The 25,476-nt window shown below is 39.7% G+C and overlaps 1 protein-coding gene across 2 annotated transcripts in view; it reads right to left on the minus strand.

Annotated features, from left to right (window-relative positions):
• LOC145458630 (uncharacterized) overlaps nucleotides 1–23,162 on the minus strand; it is a 46,919-nt gene extending 23,757 nt beyond the window's left edge. For both annotated transcript variants that reach the window (XM_080337055.1, XM_080337056.1), the window contains exons 1-13: nucleotides 23,010–23,162; nucleotides 16,906–17,088; nucleotides 15,792–15,932; nucleotides 10,335–10,508; nucleotides 9,883–10,022; nucleotides 9,394–9,532; nucleotides 7,898–8,019; nucleotides 7,638–7,824; nucleotides 7,422–7,554; nucleotides 6,709–6,850; nucleotides 6,422–6,556; nucleotides 4,846–4,858; nucleotides 778–948 (exon numbers count right to left, since the gene is read on the minus strand). In XM_080337055.1, the coding sequence (XP_080193181.1) occupies nucleotides 778–948; nucleotides 4,846–4,858; nucleotides 6,422–6,556; nucleotides 6,709–6,850; nucleotides 7,422–7,554; nucleotides 7,638–7,824; nucleotides 7,898–8,019; nucleotides 9,394–9,532; nucleotides 9,883–10,022; nucleotides 10,335–10,508; nucleotides 15,792–15,932; nucleotides 16,906–17,088; nucleotides 23,010–23,067 (1,738 nt within the window). In that variant the 5' untranslated portion in view covers nucleotides 23,068–23,162. The remainder of the gene's footprint in view (nucleotides 1–777; nucleotides 949–4,845; nucleotides 4,859–6,421; nucleotides 6,557–6,708; nucleotides 6,851–7,421; nucleotides 7,555–7,637; nucleotides 7,825–7,897; nucleotides 8,020–9,393; nucleotides 9,533–9,882; nucleotides 10,023–10,334; nucleotides 10,509–15,791; nucleotides 15,933–16,905; nucleotides 17,089–23,009) is intronic.
• Between the last annotated feature and the right edge of the window lie 2,314 nt (nucleotides 23,163–25,476).

A 25,476-nucleotide genomic window follows, 5' to 3' on the forward strand; every position in this document is an offset into this window, starting at 1 on the left:
AATAACACCCACATTTGAATAATCATGGACCTTCTGAGCAATGTAGAGCTATATTCATTGCAACACAACAGTAACGTTATCATACATATTCGAAGCATACAGTTCTATGACTAGGTTGGAAACCTTGACCTAGTTAGTTTATTCAGAGTAATTCAATCACATTGTAATACCTCTTGTGTATAGCATTGTATACTGAGTGTGTCCTGTATAATCTGACGATTATTGTTAATTCATATTGATCGCAGTCCTTGGCACGAGTTTTGCTAACACAGTTTGAATGTTTTTTTATATTGATTCACTCGAGCATCGATTCAAGGTTTTCTTATCCTAAATCCTCAATTAATTTAACATGTGGCTATGCAAGAGCATCAATATGTTGTGATGACAGAGCTGAACTGCGCTGTTGGTAATAAATCAAGATTTCCCGTAGCTGTAGTTAACAGATTTGAGTCAAAAAAATATTGAACATCACGATTTAGCAAATTTATACCCTGGTATAAAGAGACAAAAATTGAGCAAATGGATATTGGAGATATCAAATTAACAAACTATGGCAAGGTGGCTGTGGTAGGTAGAATTTAGTCAGAAACACGCCAGTGATAACAACGATCAAAATGTCGAGGTTTTACAGGCTCAATTATTTTGGTTCCAGAAATTGTTATAGCAACAAATCAACTGTCTGCTTTTGTCACTCCTTGACGATATGAATAAAAAAATTAAATATATAAATGAAAGTGTTCTATATAAAAGTTGTTGATGAAGTAATTAATTGCATACCTTCACATATTGGTACCTCTCCCCAAGACCCCTTGTTATTACAGTGGCCTTCGTCCGCACCATTGAGACGGTATCCAGAATCGCATGAGTATGTTGCTATGCTATCGAGTTCAAAAGAATCCACTTTAACTTTACCATTTATTGGACTGCTAGGCGGTGGACAGCGTTCGACTGGAAATTCAAATAAAAGTTCATTGAATGATTCGAGAAAAATAAAATGGACAAGCGAATTCATATGTAGTGGTCTTGAACAGAGCTTCAAGAATTTCCAAAGCCATTAATTTTGAGTGTATAGACAACCAAATTACTTGATATGAGAATCTTTAAGGAATATGAAACCTCAGCAGAAATTTCTTGGCACTTAAATCAAATGTAAGACATATTTTACCATGTCATTATGCGTAATACAGCTGGGTAAGGTACATTTGTTAATCAATCCATATTGCCGTGACAACTTTTCTATACGTGTCCCTTCTTTGCTATAGTCACAAACACACTTGGTTTGGAAATGAACAGAAGAGTCGCAGAAAACGCGTGAAGCATAAAGAAATTGACATTTGCAAGAAATTCAGCAAATGTTACATATGTTAAACTATTTCAGCATTCGCGACCCATTGAAATTTTTGCCCATCTATCGGCCCCCTGCTTTACAAAATCGTCTAATCATCCACTGGGATGACCTTTTTCAGTAATCAGATAGCTTTTTAGGCAACAAATATTTTTGGAGATATACGGATTCGCCCATAAAACTTGGGGGCAATTTGGATTTTGAAGGGGGCAGAAACACTCAGTGGTGATAAGGGGGGTGCTGTGACACTACGAGGGCACCGTAGAAAATGTGGGTGGCAGCAATGTTCCTTCGAAGCTGCGCGCACTGCTGACAAAGTCTGCGCGCACAAAACAAATCCATCTGTGGTTTGAAAAAATTATCACTCCAGTAATTTTCCATGTATAATGCGCAAAATTTTCACGATTTTTTGCCCTAAAATCAGGGGGTGCGTATTATACATGAGAACAACACGCTTGAAAAAAAATCTCCCTCGATAAAAAACTTGAAATCACACCCATTTCTTCATGTTCGTTTCCAATCGGACATCACTTTCAGCCATCGTGCTCCAGTAGTTCGTATTATCAGTGTAACGCGCTACCAATCAACGAGAATCGTGTTGCCAATTAACTAGAGTCGTCTTTACAGCACGGGATCTCCTGTTGAGTTGATTCGTTGATTGCTGCACGCTCGCGCGGCAATCCTCGCTTATTTATCGCTTCAACGACAGGCCATGTGCGCAAAATATAATCGCTTGCGTAATCAGTCGCATCTCCAACAGGCGTGGTGTGCATGACATAACCGTTGGCCTGATCAATCGCATCTGACCTTGTGCGCAAGATGTCGCGTCGCTGGCCTCGCAGGCTTTGGCTGCTATCTACTATCGTATAAAGGCATTGCCGTTACTGGTATATTGATTAGCAATCGCATCTGTAATAGACCTCGTGCGCAAGATGTCGTGTCGCTGGCCCAAACTATCGCGTCGCCAGCATCGCAGGCTTTGGCTGCTCTCTACTATCGTTTAGTGACAATGCCATTAATTGCATAATGATTAGCGATGGTTATGTCATGATTGTTGAACAGTGGCATCACAAAACAGACAACAGTGTATACTAAAACACAGCTATCCATGTACTGCGAATGTAGGGTACATACTATACACGGGTACAGGCTTTTTCACAGAAATTACATGCTATTTTAAGGGTGCGTATTATACATGGGAGCGTACTATACTTGGAAAATTACGGTATGTCTTTGATAAAAGGCAGTGATGATCATCAGTCGAAATTGGCTATCATTTCAGATGTACAAATGTACATAACTAATTTGTAATAAGACGAAGCGACACCATCTCTTTTTGTCGAAAATGTATTAAAATGCGATAAAAAACTCGAGTCCGCCGAAACGACCGTCAGAGTTTTGCAAAGTTCGGGGAAATAGGGAGGTTAAAGTAATGACCGTTTTTTTCTAGTAAACACCAGATATTATCGTAAAATGTGGGTAATTCGTGAGTCCAGCCTAAATGATGACCTTTTCTTTAGTCAATACCACACATTACCAGAAAAATGCGGGTAAATCGGGAGTCCAGCCGTGGGAACCCTATGTTACCAACTATTGTCCAAATGACCCAGCAATGAGTTGGTGAGTTTACGCAGACTATTGAAAAATCAGAGAGAACATTGGGTAGCAGTATAAAGAGTAATAGTAGTTTTCATAGGTATACAAAGTTCTCTATATAGGAAAGAGGAGGCCAAGAGAGACATTTTTCTGATATTTCAACACCACTTAAAGAGTAATGCCTTCTGAGGATTAATTTTGGTACCAATGGAAAGCCTGTGATCTGTACTATTTATGACTATGCCTTGAGTTATATTGAACAACATACTTATGGAGTTCTTGGCCCTCAAAAATCCTTGCTCAAATGTCTCAACTTACCCGCAGATGAGGGTAAGATGAGACACACTGTGTTCAAGATGAGACACCAAGCAATTCTTTCTCATTACACCACCAATTCATCCCAAATGATGAATCAACTAGCAACATCATGAATAAAACATAATAATCATTAAATTATTCATTCTTAAAAGAATTTGTACATCATATACGAATTTGAATGACATCGAAAACCAATTATCCATGGGATCCAGCAGCAATAGGAGTTTCGTTATTATTTTGCCTTCTAATGTCACATCTGGCCAACTGCTAGATAAATAATCTATTATGCGTGCCTTGGACAGTGAATTTTGAATATTGCGAGGTGTTCAATGGAAAAGCCCTCCGATACTCATGTCTCAACTTACCCCCATGGCTTTGTCTCATCTTACCCCCACACCTGAATTATTGTATAAACTTCAATAAAAAAATTTCTGTCCATTACTTTTCAGAGATAAGTGCATGATTGCACTGCTAATATTGCACTCTACCAGCTCCAGTAATGTTGTTTTATAATATGAAACACTATGATAGTTATGCCCTTACAAACATTAAGTCAAATAACTTACACAGACTATGAAAATATAGTTTTTAGCATTTTTATGCCTAACCTCAAATCTGTTCGCCTTAATCATATGGTGGGACTATAGAATGACATTATGGGAACAACATAGTTGAAGGAATCTGTCCATCAGAAAGTATTTCTCTGAAAAAATTGCATGTCTCATCTTGCCCTGTGTCTCATCTTGGCCTCCTCTCCCCTACCTGAGATCTTGTTGCAAATCCACGAAATATACCGACGATGTGTACAATATTTCCACAAATGCAGTGGTTAATATATTTCATGCGAAATGTGCATTTTGTGCTGCTAGATTGTAATGTCTAACTTAACACAGTTCCATCGCAATAGACAAGGGTTTTCCGGAAAAAAATGCTTTGAACTAGGTATTGACTTGAGAACATGCATGTTAAAATGAAAAACAGTGTGCGGTATTCCTTCGGCATACCAAACTTAATTCAACGTCAGCATACAGTGTAGTTCTGTCCCACATTTTCAGTTGATATACTTGTCACTCAAGCAAAAATACAAAACCCAATAGCCTACAGAATCACCGTGTCACCAATCGAAGAGGTGGAATCGGGATGTGTATATTGGGCTGGATGAGCTAGTACCCAACAGTTGTAATTACGACTTGATTTGATCCAGTAAAGAGTACTTGATTGATTGAATTGTTATCGGGCGCGATTCAAGCGTGAAATATTTCCAGTAGTAAAGTCCAAACCTAGCAAAACCGACCGGACTTCTACAGCATCGTCTCAAGTACAACTCTTAAAACATGGGGGGTGAACCAACCAGGAACCAGGGTGTGAAAATTTTTGAAAGGGGGGCAGTGGACGAAAAAAGGTTAAGAGTCACTGACTAGAGAAATGGGACTGTGAACAAAATGGTCCACGTATAGCCAAAAGTTTAACTTGAAACGAACCGAATCCGATTACATTGTAGCGACGGAAATTTATCCGGATTGGCTCGAAAAAGAGATCTGTATATATCGAGAAATTCATCATGTTAAGCCTACTAATTTACTCACCCATTTTATTATCGTCTAACACAGAGGTCTCAAACACGCGGCCCGCGGGCCGCATGCGGCCCTCGAGAGCATTTTGTGCGGCCCGCGAAGGCATTTTTCAATTTCAAGTATTCGACAATATATTCTAGTGTCATCTATCTTTTTTTAGATTTAGGAACCTAAAGTTCACTTAGAACTACTACAAAAACCTGAAATCTAAACAAACTTCACTATCACATCGTTTCCTAAAATCTACCATGCAGTGGAAGATCGCTATTACGTCACATTTCAGGTTCATCATGACAAAACATGAACCGTTGATGATTCGTGACTGAAAATTGTGATTTTGTTTGGTGCGACCTTTCGTCAAATTACTCGATTTTGCATTGACTGAGTGATAAACTAAAAATGACTCGAGTTGAGTAGGGTAGAGCGTTAAAATCAGAGGACTTTCCTCTCGTAATAGTGACTTGGCAATCCTACGTACGCAAAAATCTAGGAAGCTGTCGTGGGGAATAGTAACATATCAAAAGCCCGTAGCTTGCGTTGCGTAGTGTATAGAAATTTAAGCAGGTATGTATGGAAACCATTGGCATTATGTGGCCCCCGTGACGTATATTTGGTTACATCCTGGATGTTGTTTGTTCTCTCTGTCCATGTTATTGTCGGTGGCGAGTAAGGTAGTGGTACGCTCCACAGCCGTAACACCAATGGATTCTTCCGCGATTAGTCATTTCTATTACAGGGGTTCTTAACCAGGGGTCCGTTTCCCTTTCGGGGTACAAAGCACCATAGGGGGTACCAGATGCATTGTGGAAATTAGACTATATGCTGTGGAATATTTTCTGGGCTAATTTCTTCAATTGGAAAATATTCTTCGCGCTACGCACGGTATTACGTGAATGGGCTTTCTGAATTTCATAGGTCCCATCAGAAATTGTGTTGAAAATCGACAGGCGTCACGGAAATCTAATTGAAAGTACAAGGGGTACGATCGCTAAAACGGTTAAGAAACAATGCTATTACTATGGAACAATAATGATTATATGTAAGTTGTTATTGATCTGTTCCAATATTAATCGAAGAAAACCTAACGCTGGTTTAATTTGACTTTGGCAATGACAGTAACAATAGCCTATATACTTATCACGAGTATATTAGAAACCCCGATTAGGCTACACCGCTCACATTTTCTGATATCAGATCAATCTTTAGTGAATTCTAAAATATTCTACATAAAATTGTGGCATTTCGAAGGTCCAATAATAGCTGCAATATTACAACCCGACAGCTTTTACGATATCATCAAGCGTCCTCTCGCATGATGTCTAAACTCATTATTTCTAACAAATTATGCCCGCACAAAAACTATTTTATTCAAATATTTGAAAATGTGATTTGTTCGTGCCGAGCGTGAATAGTATAATAGTAAATTACATTTTCTCGATAGTTGTGGAATGCCTGTCTGCAAGGTGCCGTTAAATGAGGCCTAGTTAGATATTATAGATTGAATAGCCCTATTTATTGATGCTGCGGCCCGCGGGTCATCACAAATTAGGAAATTGGCCCGCGAGCACATTTGAGTTTGAGACCTCTGGTCTAACACCTTCCAAATCCAACTCATGACTGATGGGACGGAAATGTAGAAGCCAGGGTAATCGCCCCCACATTCAAAACCAAAACTCACAATACCGATTTGCATCCAATACTTGATGTTCTTGTTTAGCTTCATCTGAAAATATCATTTATTCACTTCAATCAGGGGACGCATTGAAGCAATGTCATTACTAGTTTTGTATGAAAATCTCAGACCTTCGGTAGAAATAAGATTTCCTCCGATCATAATTCTAGTGGTCAACCGATATTCAGATTTGATTACTTCACCCTTATTACAACTGGACCCCCACTGTCTCCTTGGCACGAGTCCACATTCAAGTTTTCGTCAGCACTGGCCGCACAGAACATCCGTCCAGTAAATCTTGCATCGGCTACATCGACTTGAATATTTTTGATGCTTTCAGCGCACCTGAACAGAACAGTAGGTCTACTACCTGTTTTTGGTGAAATCTACTAAAAAGTTATTTACTCCGGACCAGTCGTTCACAAACTGTGGCTCGCAACCGCCCAAAGTTGAGCATATCATGCATGTTACTTGGATCAAATAATTTCAATTGAAATGAGATTGCCTTATGCATGCAAACAGTTTACTGAAAGACATGCAACATTGTGACGTACGACCAAAGTAGACCACACAGAAAAAAAGTGTAAAACTTCTGAATCAATGTAAAATGTGATGTTTTATTTTTCTAATTAATGTAGAAGGAAATTTAGGCAAAAGTTCTAAAATGCTACAATAACAATACAAATAGATCTATGACAGGTTTTGGAATATACAGAATTGTGAAAAAATATGTTGAAGCTCACTATGCAGATGAAGGAATTGTTCAGGTATCAGGTGTGCAATAGCGCTAAGGTCACTTTGTTACGGTTGTTTCGAGATTTAATTTCAAGTTCAAATTTTTGCTTATTTAATTTACAGTTGATACTAGGCCTACTCTTTGCCTGAAGCAGTAACGACATGATCAAATGATTCTCACTTTATATCCTCGACAATCTTCAATAGTCCTTCTTGAAGATGAGACGGAGAAGCTCCGAGATATTTTTTGTGACCGAATCCAGTAACAATCACAGGAGTATCAGAAGGTGCAATTTGGGCCAAGACATTCTTTCCTGTAACAGTGGCAGAAAATAGTAGTTCCAGAATTTAAAAGCTTCCGGTCAAGATGTTATCGATTCATGTCCAGTAAACCAACCTCCTATGTTGCACTCTTCCTTATCATAATCCTTCAACAAATCAACTGGACTGAGTGGGCCGCCTTTCATACAAGGAAGACATACTGGCCGAATATAACGAGAGAAGACAAATTTGCCAGCTGGAACGTTGAGGTCAACAACAAACTTGCCATTTCCCCCTCGAATCAATCGTGCTCCAATGCGAATCTAGTTTAAAACAATCAAATGCAATTAATCTCCTGCAATAAAGGAGGACAATGACAGGAAAAGTTTCTCTCACCAATGCAACATCATAATCAAAAGACTTTCTGTTGAAGCTAGGGTGGCTGTAGACCTGGTTGGGTTCAAATATATCAATATGCTCTGCAATCTCATGACCGGAACTTGGAAATGCAGTCATACCTAAAATTTCAGAGTAACTACACAGTAGCAAAATGATGTAAGTTTTTAATTGAGAAATATCAGGTATATTCACAAATGTAAAATAGGTTTAGATTGTCAAGGAAAGGAAGTGGTTCATTTTTGTCCTTGATGTTTTTGCAGCATATACACCGACTCATGACATACATACACACGATCTGCGCATATGCATACCACGACTGCATGATGCGCATATGCCGCTGGACAAGGCAGGTGCAGATATAGCCATTAAAGGCTTTCTAAGTCTTGCCCCACCCCTCCACGCTATCCCAGTAATGCAAGAGCGCCAAGCAGGGAAGTCATGGATACCAGTGTTACTAATCAGGGCTTTGGTCTGACCCGGCCGGGGATCGAACCCACGACCTACCGATCAAGAAGCCGGACGATTCGCCATTACGCTATATTGCCTCACACCGTATCAATCACCTGAATCAATGGTGATATTTTTCAAATCAATTGTTTATAGCACTAGCAGTGATTCCGAAAGTGGGCACCAGCACCCGCCCGGGGGCGTTGACGAGCGTGAAGGGGGACGCTGGACGTAAGATAGGCGATTGGGGCGCTGGTACCTTTTTGGCGGTTCAGGGAAGCAAGCAGCCCAAAAAAAAGTTGGGAAACCTTGGTTCATAGAACTAATTAGAACCAATTATTATCGAATTGCAAGTACCATAAAAATGTTGATTCATAGTACCAATCAGTCAGTATCAGCCGATAGTTCAGGATTGTAGGTTTTTTTATCTGCAATAACAGAGCTTGGTTAGGACCTGCAATGATTAAAATCCAACTAGGCTACTAGTATGTGTACATTTTCAGTTTCGGAGACATGGATTTTTGGACTGGGGAAAATGCTAGATTTTGAGAGGCATCTCAATGACTACAAACTATAGATAGGAATTGGTGCAGTCTTGCAATACCTCCTGGGTCACCTGTGAAGATTATGTTACCAGCATACTAAATGCCGCACAACTGGAGGGAAAGCGTAATATTGTCCATACAACAAAAATGGATCACAAGCGAATCTGTATTCAAGGATTTAACTGTAGATGATGTAAAATTTAGAAATTATAGAAAAATAAATATCAGAGGAGAAAAAGCAAGGGGTAGTTACTGAGGATAGTATCTTCAATAACAACCATTTACTGATGACCAATTTTCGCTCATTGAGAAAATCCATACTTATTTATGATTTGCCAAGAACATGGCAGGCTCGATTACATAATTTGGATATATGTTATCAGCCTAAATGGATTTGATGTAATAATAGTGTAAGAATATAACAGTGTAACAATAGCAATAAGAGCTGCAGCAGTAATATTTTATGGTGTTTTAGATCAGAAAAACAGAGTTATCACTTACCAACTGCTAGCAAGAATCCATCTTTCCAATTTTTCGTTTTATTCAATTGATAAAATTGATCAAATACATGTGCTGCACTCAGAACCCATTCTTCATTTATAATAGTCCCTCCTCCAAATCCAGATTTTATTTTGTATATCTATGGTAGACACAATAACATTTCATCATGCAGCATTGACAATATCCATATATATATATATATATATACAACAATACATATCGACATGAAAATGATTATGTACCAGTAATCTGTTATTATCCATGTTTGAAGACCACAATGATTTTTGCACTAGTACAAACGAGACAGCAACAAATTCATAACTTTTTTCACAATGTTAGAATTAGTAGACTTAGCAATAATACGGCGAGGGAAATTCACATTTCAAAGTGACAGTTTGAAAAACTCTGCCAGCTAGCCAATTAAATTATGGCGATACACGTATTGGGACCAAGCCACACTTTTCAGACACAATCGTATGGCCACTCTACCTGGTCGACTGAATGATTGATATTGTAAAAGAAAAGTGTTTGCCAAGGCCAAGCTCCTTGCTTTGCTTCGGTTCCTTCAACTACTTTGGAAGTTAATTTTTGCTGCGATTCTTTACCAGGAAACCCACAAGCGCTGAAAGCTAAATAATTTTAATAAAAGTAAAAGTCATTGTTGGGGTGCAACTTAAATAACATATATGGCTCATATTTTCTCTTTCGATGTGCTGATCTAGTACAGTCATCACTATCGATATCACAATACAAATCATGTCTATACCTATCTATTACAGTAGTACGGTTTGTGTATGTAATTATTTTTTTGCGAAATATACCTCTTCATGATTAATAATTTAGGTCACTAAAAGAAGAGGTTTCATTTTTTTTTCCTGACCACACTCTCTCAGCAGCAAGTAAGGTTGAAAATAACCAATGAATTCATATTTTATACTTACGGACACATGAAGGCGCAAAGCCAGTCCATTTCTTATCAGATCTACATCTTCTTGTGGATGGACCAGTCAATAAAAACCCTTCATCACAACCATAGGTAACTGTATTTCCGTATGATATACCACTTGCAAGGATGTAGCCATTCGTTGGTTCAGACAATTTAGGGCAATCAGCGTCTGGATTGATATAAGAACAGAGATATAATTAGGTTTTTCCCGCAATGTACAAGGTAACAAATAGACAAAAGACATCAAGATTCCCAAACTGTGGATCGTAATCTCGAATCAGATTGTCGTTAACTTTTTTGAGCCTATCGTAAATTAAACTAGTGAAGTTCAAGGCTTCCGATTTCAATCAAGTTGTGATTGTCATTGCAGCAAACACGAATAAAGGCATGGTTGGCTGATAATGGAATTCTAGATTGCCATGATATCAACATGTGGTCTATTTCGCCGCCTTAGCTACATTCTGCCAGTCAGCGTGCTGTTGATACTCTTCAACACTCTATTCCTATCAAAGTTACAATACGGAATTCTTTGTTGGGGTGCTGCCTGCAAGAATAGGCTACCCACTGCAAAAACTTCAAGATCGGATCATCCGTATCATTGCCAAAGCCCAACGGGGGCCTGGATGTGCAACTGATAAATCGCTTCTCAAAAGATTTGGTGTTCTAAACTTAGAAGATATGAGGAAGCTAGAAATTGCCAAGTTCATGTATCAGTTCCATTGCGATCAATGTCCCTCAAATTTCAACGACTACTTCACCTCGGAGACAAAAGCGCACAAATACAGCACACGCGAGTCAACGAAGAACAACTACCATATTATCAGGACTGAATACAAGAAAACGCATTGCTCTATCAAGTATGCCGGACCCCAATTGTGGAACAGCATATCGCCGGCTATCCGACAGTCGTCGAGCATGTCCGCATTCAAGTCGAAATACAAGCAATTTCTTCTAAATCAATACTAGTCAGTCTCCAGGATTACCGGACCACGACCTAACATCGACATCGCCCTCCGCCACATGCCACCTCATTTTGTCACATGCGTCTTATATTCTCTGCATTACTTTTCATTCAGTGTGCATGCCTCTTATTTACTTCGCCTAGGCTAAGGTGGGTGTCTGATCTTAATGACAACTCCAAGTTGTTTCGACACCTTCCTATCTTTTCATTGTATCGCAGTCTTGTGATGTTTTGAAACGATGAAAATATTAATAAACCTGATTGATTGATTGAACACTGCTGGTCTGTTCCCATTATCTCGAATCCTACAATAACTTTTAAGTTGCATCTGCTGCTTATCGTAGATTTGATCACAGAGGTAGTTGTCAACCCCACTTGGGCAGTTCCTAGTGTGGTCTGAGTGAACCGTATTCACTATATGGGAAGAAATATTTTTTATGTGCTACTTTCCGTCACAGCAAATAACTGTGAGAATGGTTTCTTCCACTTCCACGAATCAAGATTACGAAACCGAAATAGACGATATGTCACTAAGACCCAATTGAATGTGCAACCACGACTTCGGGAATCTGTTGAGGTAACATAATCATCAGGATTGATCCTGTTGTGCCTAAATAAATTTAATCAGGCAGATATCAAGAAGATATTTCTGATTGCCATTTGTCGCCGCCAACCAAAAAATATTGGGAGCCATTGCTCTATTGCAAAACCCATCCAATTATTCCAAATTCACAAGACCACTGTTATTGAGCAATGAATTGGCATCATATTTAATTGTTCCAACAACTGGTAAGGCAACACCAATCATGATATAATTGGAGTCTGGGATTAAGGGATTGGTTTTGAACGCAACCAAGTTTTTTAAGAATATGGATTTCCCAGAGCAGAGGTTTTCGGCCTATTCGCCATGACACTATTTTCAGTGGGCCATAAAGCTTGCGCAGTATACAGTGGTACCAGAAATCATATTATTTGAAACAAATAAGAGTTCGACTGGTTAATAGGAAGTAAGCTCGACCCAGGGTTGTAACCAAGTCACAAGGTTCCGAGTCACAAGTCAATCTCACTTTAATAGTTTTGCCTCGAGTCAAGTGGAGTCATTTTCAATTCACCACCGAGTCAAGTCCAAGTCCAAGTCAGCAAGTAGAGAGTCGAGTCTGAGTCATGGTACTATGACTCGACTCCGAGTCCAAGTCATTATGTTGACTGCTTAGTTTCCAGTTAAAGTCTTGTTAAGCCCACTTTTTATAACTCTGTTTGGTGATATCGAATGGCTCGCATTTATAATATACTAATTTTCCTTACTTTTAGCAGTTTCTTGTCGCATTTTCAAGTACCAGTACCAGTAGACAAAATTCCAACAGTGTGGTTACTTTACTATTCTTCGAAATTACAATGAAATGTCGGTCTTGGCTGTCGGGGTCTCGAGTCATATGACCTGGTTCGAGTCATGCGCAATGACTCGAGTCCGAGTCGAATCAATACAGATTCACTGGATTCGAGTCGAGTCATTTCCGTATTTTAAGAAAATGACTCGAGTCAAGTCGAGTCTTCAGAAAATCGTGACTGGAGTCGGGTCATGACTCGAGACACTACAACCCTGGGTCGACCTAATGTTACATTTGTGAGATCATTTCTGCGTACAATCGTAACAGGCATGGTTCTTCCCTGAACCATGTTATTTGTTGAAAATCTGAGCTATCGGAAATGTAAAGTGGCATACAGTATCTCAACTTTTACACGTTTCACAGTTTCGCATATTTGTCTGATGTAGATGATGATATTAGAGAAGAAGTGGTAGGTGGTCTTGGTAATCTACAAACCGAATTCAAATCCTACTTCCACACTTGCGCGAAACCTATGTCATGTTGCTGTCGAGCAAGTAGATGATGAGTTGAAACATGAATCAGACCCTAGAAATGATTCTGTCTGCCGTGAAATATTTCAGGATATTTCTGTCATTAGATTGTAATCCAAATTTTCTCATCTATCCTGAAATCCGCAAATTTTATCATATCAAACTAATGTCTTTCACAGCAACGTGGTTGTGTGGGTAAGAATTTTTACCCGTTGAACATTAAGTCCAATTCGCGCAACGGACTTGATGTTGCAGCTGACATATGCTGCTCACTTGCATCGACAGCACTGAGAATATAAATTTTTACGGACAAAATACAGCAATAACCTCATTAAATTTGAGTGAATTTTCATTTGAATAATGTATCCTATTGTGTTGTTGAAAATTGGTCTCATTGAACGTTGATTTGACTTAGTTGGGTATCAGCAAAGAAAGGTTTCAAGCACCAACTCCAAGGATCAATCAATCAACCGAGGTTATTTTGTTACTGTAACGTAACATAATATTTACGGGAAATAATGAAAAGAGAAATGGTGAGAAAATGAAAATAAGGATATGAAATCATCAAGTCAACTAAAGTACATGTGCATTGTGCAACAGAAAAATAGGCACTAGTTGAACTAAGACGTGGATAGATTTAGAATTTAATCATTTATAAACCAAGTTGATAAATCAGTCAAATAATACATTGCTTCAACACAGTGGTTCTTAACCTTTTTCTGGTCGTTACCCTCAAGAAGAAAATGACGGGATGCAATTACCCCTTTTCAAAAAATAACAAATTACAGCTTGTACCCAATTAATTGTAAAACAACACAATATGACGTCATAATGTACACTGGAAAGTCCATTGAAAATATCAAGTCAATGGGAAGGCTGATGCTGTTTTCGTGTTATCCAGTGGTCAAATCTAGGCAAAGGGGAGAATAACAAACAGCATCCCATGTAATTGCCAATCGCAAACGTATTTCGATATTTCGTTTTGATAGATACAATTGCAGAAATTCCTACTTCACAGTAATAAGTTGAAGGAAATTCAATCGCGAAGTTCAATGCCATTATGACAAAGATTGGTAATTCATTTTGAAGGCGAACCCAAAAAGTGCCAATATCTTCCTCTCGTTTCTTTGAAGTTATTTTTATGATGTAGGACTAAATTTTACTGAATAGACTAGACCACTTTTCAATACCAACAACTATATTTCTACGATATTTTTACTGCATTTTAGGTGTAAAGCTAAACTTAGATGCCCCTTGTTGTCTTTCAATTTGCCAGCCTGCGCAACAATATATGATCCGCACTACTGCAAAATAAATTGAACTTATATAGCACTTTATACTAAACTGCAGTCAACCTTGTTATTCATTATCGCTAGTGGATACTATGATATCACAGCAGGCATGGTGAGTTGAGTGAAACGAAATATATACAAGCTCGCAAAAATATATGTTCACCTACATTCATATTTACGTTTGAAAATATTTCAGTGCTAGTTATAAGTAGGCTATATAAAAACGTCAATTAGAATTACCCCCCAAATATTGGTAAATTACCCCCAGGTTAAGAACCACTGTTAACAGGACCCTTCTTCAGGAATGTTTGGAACAGTGCCGAGTCATACTAACATTCTTTTGCTCCATGCTCGAATTCAACATTGAGAAACTTGAAATTTATAGTGTTGCGCTCATAAATTTCTGTACTGGCCAATTTTGGTTGCATTCAAATTTGGCACGTTGTAGCCTACTAGGTTTTAGGCATCATTGCGAATTCCTTGCTTCAAACAAGCAATAACGAACGGTGCATCGTAAGTCGCAAGTTGGTAATTTCAAATGATTAGCAACACTACTGTTGATATGTCAGAGAGAGAGATATGGTATTCTTTTTCGCCTGCACCATCGAGATGCTTTGACGAGGGAGATGCGATACGGCCTTTATAGTAAGGTCATCTAGTCTGCACCCACGGTTTTTTCTCCTCCATGCTATCCGTGATTGCTGAGCGCCTAGCAGGATAGCTGCGGATACCAGTTTTCGAGTCTTTGGTCTGACTCGGCCAGGGATCGAACTCACGACCTACCGATCGAGAAGCCCGACGTGCAACCCTAAACTATCTCGCTCGTATGTCACTTCAATAGGATCCATTAAACCACTAGGTGTCGCCAGACTTTAGTCGGTAGCCGCCTTTGTTACGTATGCGGTTGCCGTATTCAGAAACCTGTAGGTTGCTTTCTCGATCGTGTAAGGGTATTTTATATGGAAATAATGGCTACAACATATTCTACGGGGACCGTGAGCTCGCTATAAAATGAACTAAAACTTCGGAAAGCTTCTACGGAAGGAAATAAGGCCGATTTGATAACTAGGTGAGAATGTGAAATTGTCAACTAAATGTTGGCTACCAGCTCAGCACCAGAAGTTTTCGAAGTTTTAGTTCATTTTATAGCGAGCTCATGGTCCACGTAGAATATGTTGTAGCCATTATTTCCATATAAAATACCCTTGCACAATCGAGAAAGTAACCTACAGGTTTCTGATAACGGCAACCGCATACGTAATAACGGCGGTTACCACCTAAAGTCTGGCGACACCTAGTGGTTTGATGGACTCTATTAAAAACATCAAAATACAATCCTACCTGGGTTGTAGCAGGATTTTCCACACCAATCATCACATCGGCATATATTGAATCCACCTTTGCAATCTGAATCTGTTTTGCACCGCTTTCTGCATTTCCTCCCCTTTTTCACTTTGCTCAAGTCTCTCTTGCATTTATACGCTTGACAAGAAAAGAGAAATTTAGTCTCAAATGAAAATCACCTGGTTCTCATGGACTTATTTTTGATATGGTAATTCCTACTACTTATGATGGCTCCTTACTCTCCAGAGATGAGCATGGATTAGGATTAGGTTTTGAAAAAACAGGATTTGTGAAATTTTGTCGGATTTGGATTGGATTTGGATTAGACATTTTTTTCAGAACGGATTAGGATTTGGACTGGATTTACCTATTTTCTGGGAGATTGAAATGTCGTGTGGCGAATGGCGACTAACTTTATTCAGATCAGTTATTAATGTACTTATGGTTACTAAGTTATCTCTAATCAAGTGAATCGTTGGTTGAGAAAGAATGTTTTCGAATCCCTCCAATGCATAAATTGGTATTTTTTCTGAATTTCCAGTTGGAATCGGATTAGGATTGGACATGGACTTGAATATGAAAAAGTTATGGATTAGGATTAGGATTTGGATTTGAAGGTTCGGATTTGGATTGGATTAGGACATAGAAATTTCAAATCCGCTCATCTCTATTACTCTCGTTCACAGTGAATTTTTCACTGAGGTTATGGCGTTATTATTATGCAACCCTTATTTAAACAGGCTATGTCAAATTTCACAGCTAAGAGTTCAATGCTTTCATGCTAAAACTGGTATTTTCCTAACTGACTGAAATTTAGTTGCACTACAAAAATATATTCTGTGATTATGTGAATATATATGACGACTTTCGCAGATTACACAGTTCTAATATTCAATTACTACTGTATATATGTGACTAAAAATATGAAGGTATACAGACATACGGTAGTATAAACTATATTCATCAAGATGTCTGCCAGCAGTTAGAAATTAGGTGTGGTCATATATATCTATAATAAATTTATTTTAATTTGTAGAGCAACAAACTACTATAAGTTGATTGCTAAAAATAAATACAAAAACATCAGCATGACACATGCTGGTGAACCTACCTGTACAATATGGGCTTGGTGACGACCACTTGCCACTTTCCAAACAGACCATACGAGGTTTTCCTACACCTTTATATCCTATGTCACATTTGAAATTTGCAATGGTACCATTTCTGTATGGCGGTGTCGTCGAAGTTTTGATATCTGCATACTGTACTGGCTCGATATCCGGGCAAAATATTGCTGAAAAGAACAAATGATCTCTACCTTGAGTCATTCATTCACATATCAGGATCGAGAACAAAATTTGATACACTTGGACATTATTTCTGGTAATACCAGTAGGCACATGTGGCTGTTGGATTGGTAGACCGTAGGCCGATTTGATCGATCGTACATTGTGGGTCTTCAGATGATGAAACGAATAGACCGCTTATTATGAACATGATCAATTGCATGGCAATTGGACAACATTCCATATACCAGGGGTCGACAACCTTTTCCGACCAAAAAAGAGCCATATTAACCCAATATTTTCAATTGTAGCTCACAGAGAGCCATACATGTCAATCAACTGTTACGTCACAATTGGAATTGAATTGAATTTATTTCAACTGTACATCAAAAGGAAAAAGCTTAACTCTCTTCAAAACTGCAGAAGTAGTCATAAAAAATTCAAGTAAGGAGCACAAGTACAGAAAAACACATCATGAGTAATTGGAACAATCCGACTTGGTTATTGACCGAATCCAGGCGGTCAAACACCCAGAGGTGGTCAAAGTTGCGATCGTTAGTAGGGATGGTGTGAACCTCCGAAAGGTTCAGGTTCGTGTGAACGCGAACCTTTTTGAAAGGTTCTGTGTGAACGCGGACGTAAACCTCATGACGTCACGTCACGTCATATTGCTAATTCCAACCCTATCTTTCAATGAAATGATAACCTAAATTAATGTAGGCCTACACGATACATATAGCGACGACTCTGGCCACATGATGCCACAATGCTGAAGTACAAATTGGCGTTTCAAACGTCGCTGAATGTATCAACCGCGGTAATCAAAGGATATAATAATCCCATAAAATCAATACATTCCGCCGCTTTGCCAACAATTTCGACTTACCGAGGAATATACGCTTACTCCTTAACGGTCTTGGCCAGACCGGACAATGTATTCGGAGTCTGAGTATTGCTGCATTGATATTCAGCAGAGTGTAAAACGGGTTTCTATACTGTTTACCGATACCACAAACTACAACAAGTTATACATCAGTAGCCAACACCTTAATCGCACGGATTTGGTTTTAATGATACAGTAAAGATATGAAGTCAAGATTCACCCCGCACGCCTGCTAGATTTGTTACATCAGAAAACGATATCAATATCATTGATTGGTTGAATAAGCATCATTCGCTGACTACGTATTCCGCTCGTGATGTTGTATGATTGCGGGTCAAGCTCACAGCAGAGAGTCACCAAGTATTCACAAACGGAAGCTGGATATTTCGAGAAAAATTTTGTAATAAAGCAAGTAAAACGTTTAAAATTGTCAAGGTGCATGCTCGTTTAGTGTTGATTTTTTATGCTGCCAGTGCCAGCGCCATGCATAGAATGGCCCACAGTTGAAATGCAATAAATTTAAACCAAAGATCTTATAATGAAGTGAAAATTGCAATTTACCAAAAAGGTTCACAGTGCAGAACCTATCAAGGTTCTGTTGTGAACGCGAACCTCTAAATTTCTGAGGTTCACACACAGAACGCGAACGTGAACCTCGCGTTCACACCATCCCTAAATTCGTTAGTACTCCAGTAGAAGTAGAAATAACGTCGTGAATTATTCTGCTCAAGTACAAGTAGAAAGTAAGTATTCTAGGCCTAGTTTTACCTAGGAAACTGAAAACTGTCAAGTAGAAGTAGTAGTAGTCTAACGCATAACCACTTGTGGAAGTAGTAGGCAAAATCTACTTGTAGAATTTCCGTACTTTGTTATCGACAACCCCTGTTGTTCATCAGGATATTTACGAAATGTCAGAAATTTACCATTCCCATTCCACACAACAGAAGAGCAACGTCTTACGTTCTTATTTCAAATAATAGTAGGCTATCATGAAGAGAGGCAGCAGGATATTGCACCTTATTTTGTTTCTTTTGTGATAGTCATGGTGTTTTGCGGCTACAATGGTCGTCTACACCAGGCCGATTTTCTTTATTATAATATAATCTGCCAGGGTTGTAACCAAGTCACAAAGCTCCGAGTCCCAAGTCAATCTCAGTTTTATAGTTTTGACTCGAGTCAAGTCGAGTCATTTTCAATTCACCACCGAGTCAAGTCCGAGTCCAAGTCACCGAGCAGAGGTTCGAGTCCGAGTCATGGTATTATGACTCGAGTCGAGTCCGAGTCATTATGTTGACTTCCCAGTTTACAGTTAAAGGCTTGTTAAATCCACTTTTTATGACTCTGTTTGGTGATATCGAATGGTTCGCATTTATAATATACTACTTTTCGTCATTTTTAGCAGTTTCTGGACGTGTTTTCAAGTACCAGTAACAATAGACGAAATCCCAATAGTGTGATTACTGTACTATTCCTCGAAATTACAATTACTGCGTTTCCATGCTCGGCCGATGGGCCCATTTTCGAGAGACTCGGCCGACGAACGGGAGAATTTTGTTGCACATTGACAGTGATGCACACCCACGTCGGCCGACTCGTCGGCCATCTAGTAAATCCTTCGGCTTAGCCCTTCGGCCATGCTTGCGCTGTGTCTTCGATTAGCTAATTGGTATTCGCTACTTACAATACACTTTTCGTATCAAATTAACCATGGCTGCACTCCGGACGGATCTTGGACGCCTTGAGAAACCAAGAATTATGATCGCAACGGAATTTAGTAGTACCGGTACTGCTACGAATTACCCGTAGGCTACCGAAATCTTCGCGATCTGATCACATACGCTGCTGCCACAATTCGAAGGTTTGTGTTCTATGGTGCATGGATACAATACAAACTATACTGCTTGACCACAAACTAGGTGAACTTATTCACATTCCCCTGGTAAGCAAATCATCGACAGGACACTGGACGTTCATGTCTGAATCATGACGACGAAACAGTAGTACCGGTAGAATACTGGAGAAGTTACTATTCTGTGCTCGAAATTATTGGACCACGATATCCCATATCTATATCCCCCACATACTAAGATATGCCACCAATTTTCATCTTTTATCCATCTTATTTTATCTTCTGTTAGTTTTAAGCAATTGGTTCATCGTGACCATTTTACATGTTGGATGCATTTCGTGTTCAAGGTCAAAGCGTGTTGTTTGATTGAATGACCGCTACAAGTCTTTTCGGCTCATTCCTACCGAGTCATTTATCGCAATCTTCTGATTATTATGAAATTGGTACTGAGTAAGTAAGCCAAAAACGTCATCGCGATCGCTTCGCCCACCTAGTTCGGCCAAGTCACGGTTGGGTTACGTCTGCTCATGGAAACACGGCCGACATGTACAACGCATGCGTCATGGCCTTTCGGCCGACCGTCGGCCGAGCATGGAAACGAAGTATATGAAACGTCGGTCTTGGCCGTCTGAGTCTCGAGTCATTTCCGTATTTTGAGAAAATGACTCGAGTCAAGTCGAGTCATCTGAAAAACGTGACTCGAGTCGGACTCGAGTCGAGTCATGACTCGAGTCATTACAACCCTGTAATCTGCCGACTTGCAGCATGCTGGCCCACTTAAGAGGCTTTTTTTAAAAATACACCAAGGTTTAAATACCCATCTGACGCGATTCAGGTAGGACAATGCTCAAACGTCTTGCTAAAAACAATCAGAGGTATTCAAGGTAGTCAAGAAAGCTACTCAAGTAGAAGTAAAAGTAGCGATGCAAAAATCCACTAAAGTACGAGTAGAAGTAGTCTATTTTAAAGCAGCATAAAACTACTTGAAGTAGAAGTAGAATTGACTGACTTTAAATCTACTCAAGTAGGTATATGTAAGTAGTTGTGAGAACGAGCGTAATTCGTTCGCATAAGACTGTCAAAAGTTTCAAATTGAGCTATGCGAAAGGTGAAGTGCTTGATTCATATTGATGCATCCTAGGAGGTATAAATTTTCGACAGCATAAGCATTCGTCCACATCATGGGGTGAAAATGATAGCATTGATATGAGAATGGGATGCTAATCCTCTGTTTACTCGAACAACCCGATTTAGCAGCCCTCTACCTAAATTATATTCACCGATACGTTCGCGAAATAATCGTAGTCTACTGTGCGCAATACGCGACGGAAATTCTGTGCTTTACAAAACTTTTATGAAAATTAAATGTTGATACTCCGTGAAAACAGCCCCGAAATTCCTCAGGCAATCTTTGTGATTGGAGGATTACACTACTTCTACTTGACAAACTGAAAATAGCAAAAAGTAAGTAAGTAGATCACAAAATATTACATAATAAAAGTATAAGTCGCGGGAAATTTGATTTACTTGAGTAAGTACCCAAGTAGCGGAAAAATACTTGAGTACTTCAAAAAAGGTAGAAGTACTTCGTTACTGACCACCTCTGAATACAACCCATCATGTGAACTAGGCGATGATGAACTAAGCTTCAATTTATTGAAGGACGGCACCGCACTACCATTCTTGATTACCAGTATTGTAAAAAAACAGAGTAGGGTAAATGCCGAACGACGTACGATGAAGATATCGGTAGTTAAGTACTGCGTTTTAGTTCAAAAGAGTCAAATATACTTGAGAGTTCGTAAGCCTGGTACTTTGCGTGACAGTGAGCTGCTCTTGTTTCGCGTTGACGTTATACCGATAATCATAATATTCGACTAATGCACAATGAAATATACTTATTAATAATACCTAGTACTTGAAGTTGATTTTGCCTACTCGCACTACTTACGAGTAGGCACTACTTCTACTTCTACTTGACAGTTTTCAGATTTTTAGGCAAAAATAGGCGTAGGACACCCAGGCCTACTTACTTTCTTACGTGTGAATTGCTACTCCTACTTCTACTTGAGTAGAAATTCCGGCGTTACTTCTACTTCTACTTGAGTAGCGATGGTGACTACTTTTACCACCTCTGGTTTCTATATTATAATCGTATGTGTGTGTCTCGAGTCATTTCACCTTTGCACTCGAGTCAAGTCAAGTCACGCGATTTTCGAAGGTAACCTGAGTCAAGTCATGACTCAAGTCATCCCAACGCTGGTACAAACACCATGCACTTGGCCCAATAATTCTATGTTGCTTCATAACCATGTTTGTCGTAAGTTATAGCAGTATTGCATCAGTAACATTGAGCTACATAACAATAAAGAGTTCCGTTGGTATCTATTAGGTAGAACAAGGTATACCGACGCTCAAAACGTCAGCGCAAGTGTCGTCTTACATTGGTTAAGAATAAAAGTGGGCCGTTCGAGAGTTCGTCAGCCCAGGGATCATAATATATAATATCGACTTGGTGCAATATGAGTGTAGGAACACCATGAATACGAAAACAACAAAAACGCCGCAATTCCGCGTATTGCTCGCTGTCCCCCCATGACTGTGGTCCATGGTAAGGTAGCCATCTGCTGATTTCTGTCATTGTGGCACACGATAAGCGACTCTCACGACAGCAGTGCTGACGGACAGATCAAGACTGAGATCTGGGGATTTTGCAATTTTTGTTGGAAAATTTGTGGAGTTGACTAAAAAAGGTCATCACCTTTGTTCGACTCCCGATTACACTTTTTACTTTAATTTAGTGGTGTTCGCTCGAACGTCCGTATTTGCTATTTAGTGTCATTTATGCCCATTTTCAGTCGAATCTGTCAATTATCCTAGCTGTAAAAGCTGTAAAGGAGGACGAATTGCCAAAAATGAGGACATTTAGGCGTCCTCCGAGGACATTTTCAAACATCTGAAAAGAAAGACAAATCCTCCAAAAGGAGGACGTATGGTAAACCCTGAGGTTGGCACTAATATTTTAAATATACTGTCATAGCGATACGCCATTCCGCCAGATACAATTTTCAATTTCATTTCCTTCCATGACTTCGCAAAGTGGCCACTGGCCATACACATTGCAAAGTGGCCAAAGGCCATACACATTGCAAAGTGAGAGTGCATGGTAAAATATACTGGAGAAGTCAAACCCTTACCTGACGCTATATGCAGATTGACGAGAAACAGCAACGGGAAGTACCTGAAATCAAACATCGTAAACTAACCGAAGCTCGCACGCTACAAATAAGCCTACTCTATTCCTCTCCGGTGCATTATAGCCTGTGTATATAGATAATGTAGTGTACATACACGCTTTGAACAAATCTAAGAATCGAAATTATTTGGTTGCCTGAAGCTAATTGCTATTTTGCCTACGGTGGCTTCACTTGGAAAATAATCACAAGTGCAGGGAAATTTCGGAATATGATTTCCAAGTATAGGCCTACGTTGAAAGCATAAATGCCAGCAACACGGCTGATTCCGTTTTTATTTTGTTTTGTTTTTGCGGTATTCATGTTGTTTTTCGACTATTATGGTCATTTACACCAAACCGATATTCTTTAATATTTTCCCGTAACTGCCGACTTATAGCACGGCCCACTGCTAGGCTTTTTGTAAGACACCGCCTACGCGGATGAGGTGACGAGGAGGGGCCTAGATAAACCTCCAACACTTAGATATTGGTATTCATTGGTACTGTAGCTAAAAGTGGCGATTCCAGTGACGTTTTCTCCGGTAGTCCACATTTGGTTACCATCTAGAGCAGGGGTGGGCAAACTACGGCCCGCGGGCCGCATGCGGCCCGCCACGCCGTTCTGTGCGGCCCGCGAGAGTCTAAAGAAACTTTTTAAAAATTTTGATAAAATGCGTACTAAAAATTGAATTAATGCAGGGACTTGATTAACTTTTTCTTAGTATATTTCACCATGATAATTTTAAGACAGTGGTTTTCAAACTGGTGGGCGCGCCCCCCTTGGGGACGTGAAAGCATCTGAAAGGGGCGCGAAACTGAGCTCGACTGAAAAAAATTTTCGCGCTATGCGCGATTTTCATCCATCTCATAGTTATTGCTATATGTTAGTCTTAAATACATATCTAAAAATCTCTCATCCATAGTCGTAACCTTCGACGCCATCAAACTACCCGTTAGGTTTGCTAGCATCCTGGTTCGTTTTGTGATATGACAATAAGGGGGCGCGAAACCTTTGACCATTATAAGGGGGCGGGGCATGTCTTAAAAAGTGTGAGAACCACTTATCTAAGGTGTTTGAAGCTAACATGGTTATGATGCTGTCAGCATTGTGTGTCCTGGAACTGAGCCAAAAGTGGAATTACCAAATCTATGAACAGATCACTGCTCACAGATTAATATTTCAATCCTATTCTAAGAATCGGGTCAACCGACTTTTATCTCTATCGTTTTGACAAATTGGTTATTGAGGTCCGCCTGCCTATGAAATCTCGCCACCATATGTTTCTGACGCGTGTACGATATCATCAAAGCAATATTCGGCTTGTTTTAAATAGGTACATATATTGTCTCCATGTCCTCACTATACAAGCAAATATCAATATTGCGTTTTGGTTTATAATTCCAATTTTATATAATGCGGCCCGCGAATGAATTCAGATGTTGAATGCGGCCCGCGAGCTCAAAAGTTTGCCCACCCCTGATCTAGAGTGAAGAATATGCTGGGGTCGAGCCAGAGGTGAAAGTCGGATCGGGCTATTTGAACTCGAGCTCGACTTTCGGAAAAAATTTCGTGTGGCATACTAAATACTATCGGAGTATAATTCCATGTAAGTGTCTAAGTGACGTTTGTTGACTGAAATGTTGCGCGTGGGCTGTAGGCCTACAACATTGTACGTACAAGCAGCGCCGAACTCATATGTGTAGACAGATAGTGTTTGACCATAGTGTCCTATATGGTGTCGAAACAAGCAAATCGCACGGTTCAATGAAATTGTATCACGTCACAGTTTCCATTTGGCTACAGGCAATTTGACGGGGATTTTTGACCGGCTTGCCGAGCATTAAATTTGATGAATCGGGTATCAATCGAAAGCAGACTCTGCACTGATTACGAAAATATAAATTTTATTCCGCTCGCGGCCCTGGAACCCCCACAATCAGCCCCAAATTATTCATTGTCGAGTAGATTGGCAGTGTGACGCAACAATGATGTCTGGCGAAACGAGAGACTAGCTCAAGAGCAAGGATGCGGCCGAGCGGCGAGAGTGGGATCAGCTGACGCCGCGGCAATAGCAATGTGCAACCGCGCCACAGAGAAACGCTGCGCTGTTGATACTTTTTCTATGCGTTTTGGTACAAGCGAGCACACACCAGCCTTTCCTTGACTTGTAAGGGTAGAACTGGGTCCACAGAATGTATTAGGGCCCTACCAATTTTCGCGCAATATCCTTCAGCTGATAGAGATATGTAGGCTACGTCTAACTCTAAGTAGTCTACATTGGATATGTCAGATTATTATGATATCGATTGCCTTAGCCCGCTTGTTGCGTAGGGCTCCAGAGATGCGTGGCGCTGTTGATACTTTTTCTATGCGCTTCGCTAAAAGCGAGCACACACCAGCCTTTCCTTGACTTGTAAGGGTAGAACTG

This window comes from Botryllus schlosseri, chromosome 16 (assembly GCF_051294905.1).
Source record: "Botryllus schlosseri isolate E-star chromosome 16, Bs_hap1, whole genome shotgun sequence".
Lineage (NCBI taxonomy): Eukaryota > Metazoa > Chordata > Ascidiacea > Stolidobranchia > Styelidae > Botryllus > Botryllus schlosseri.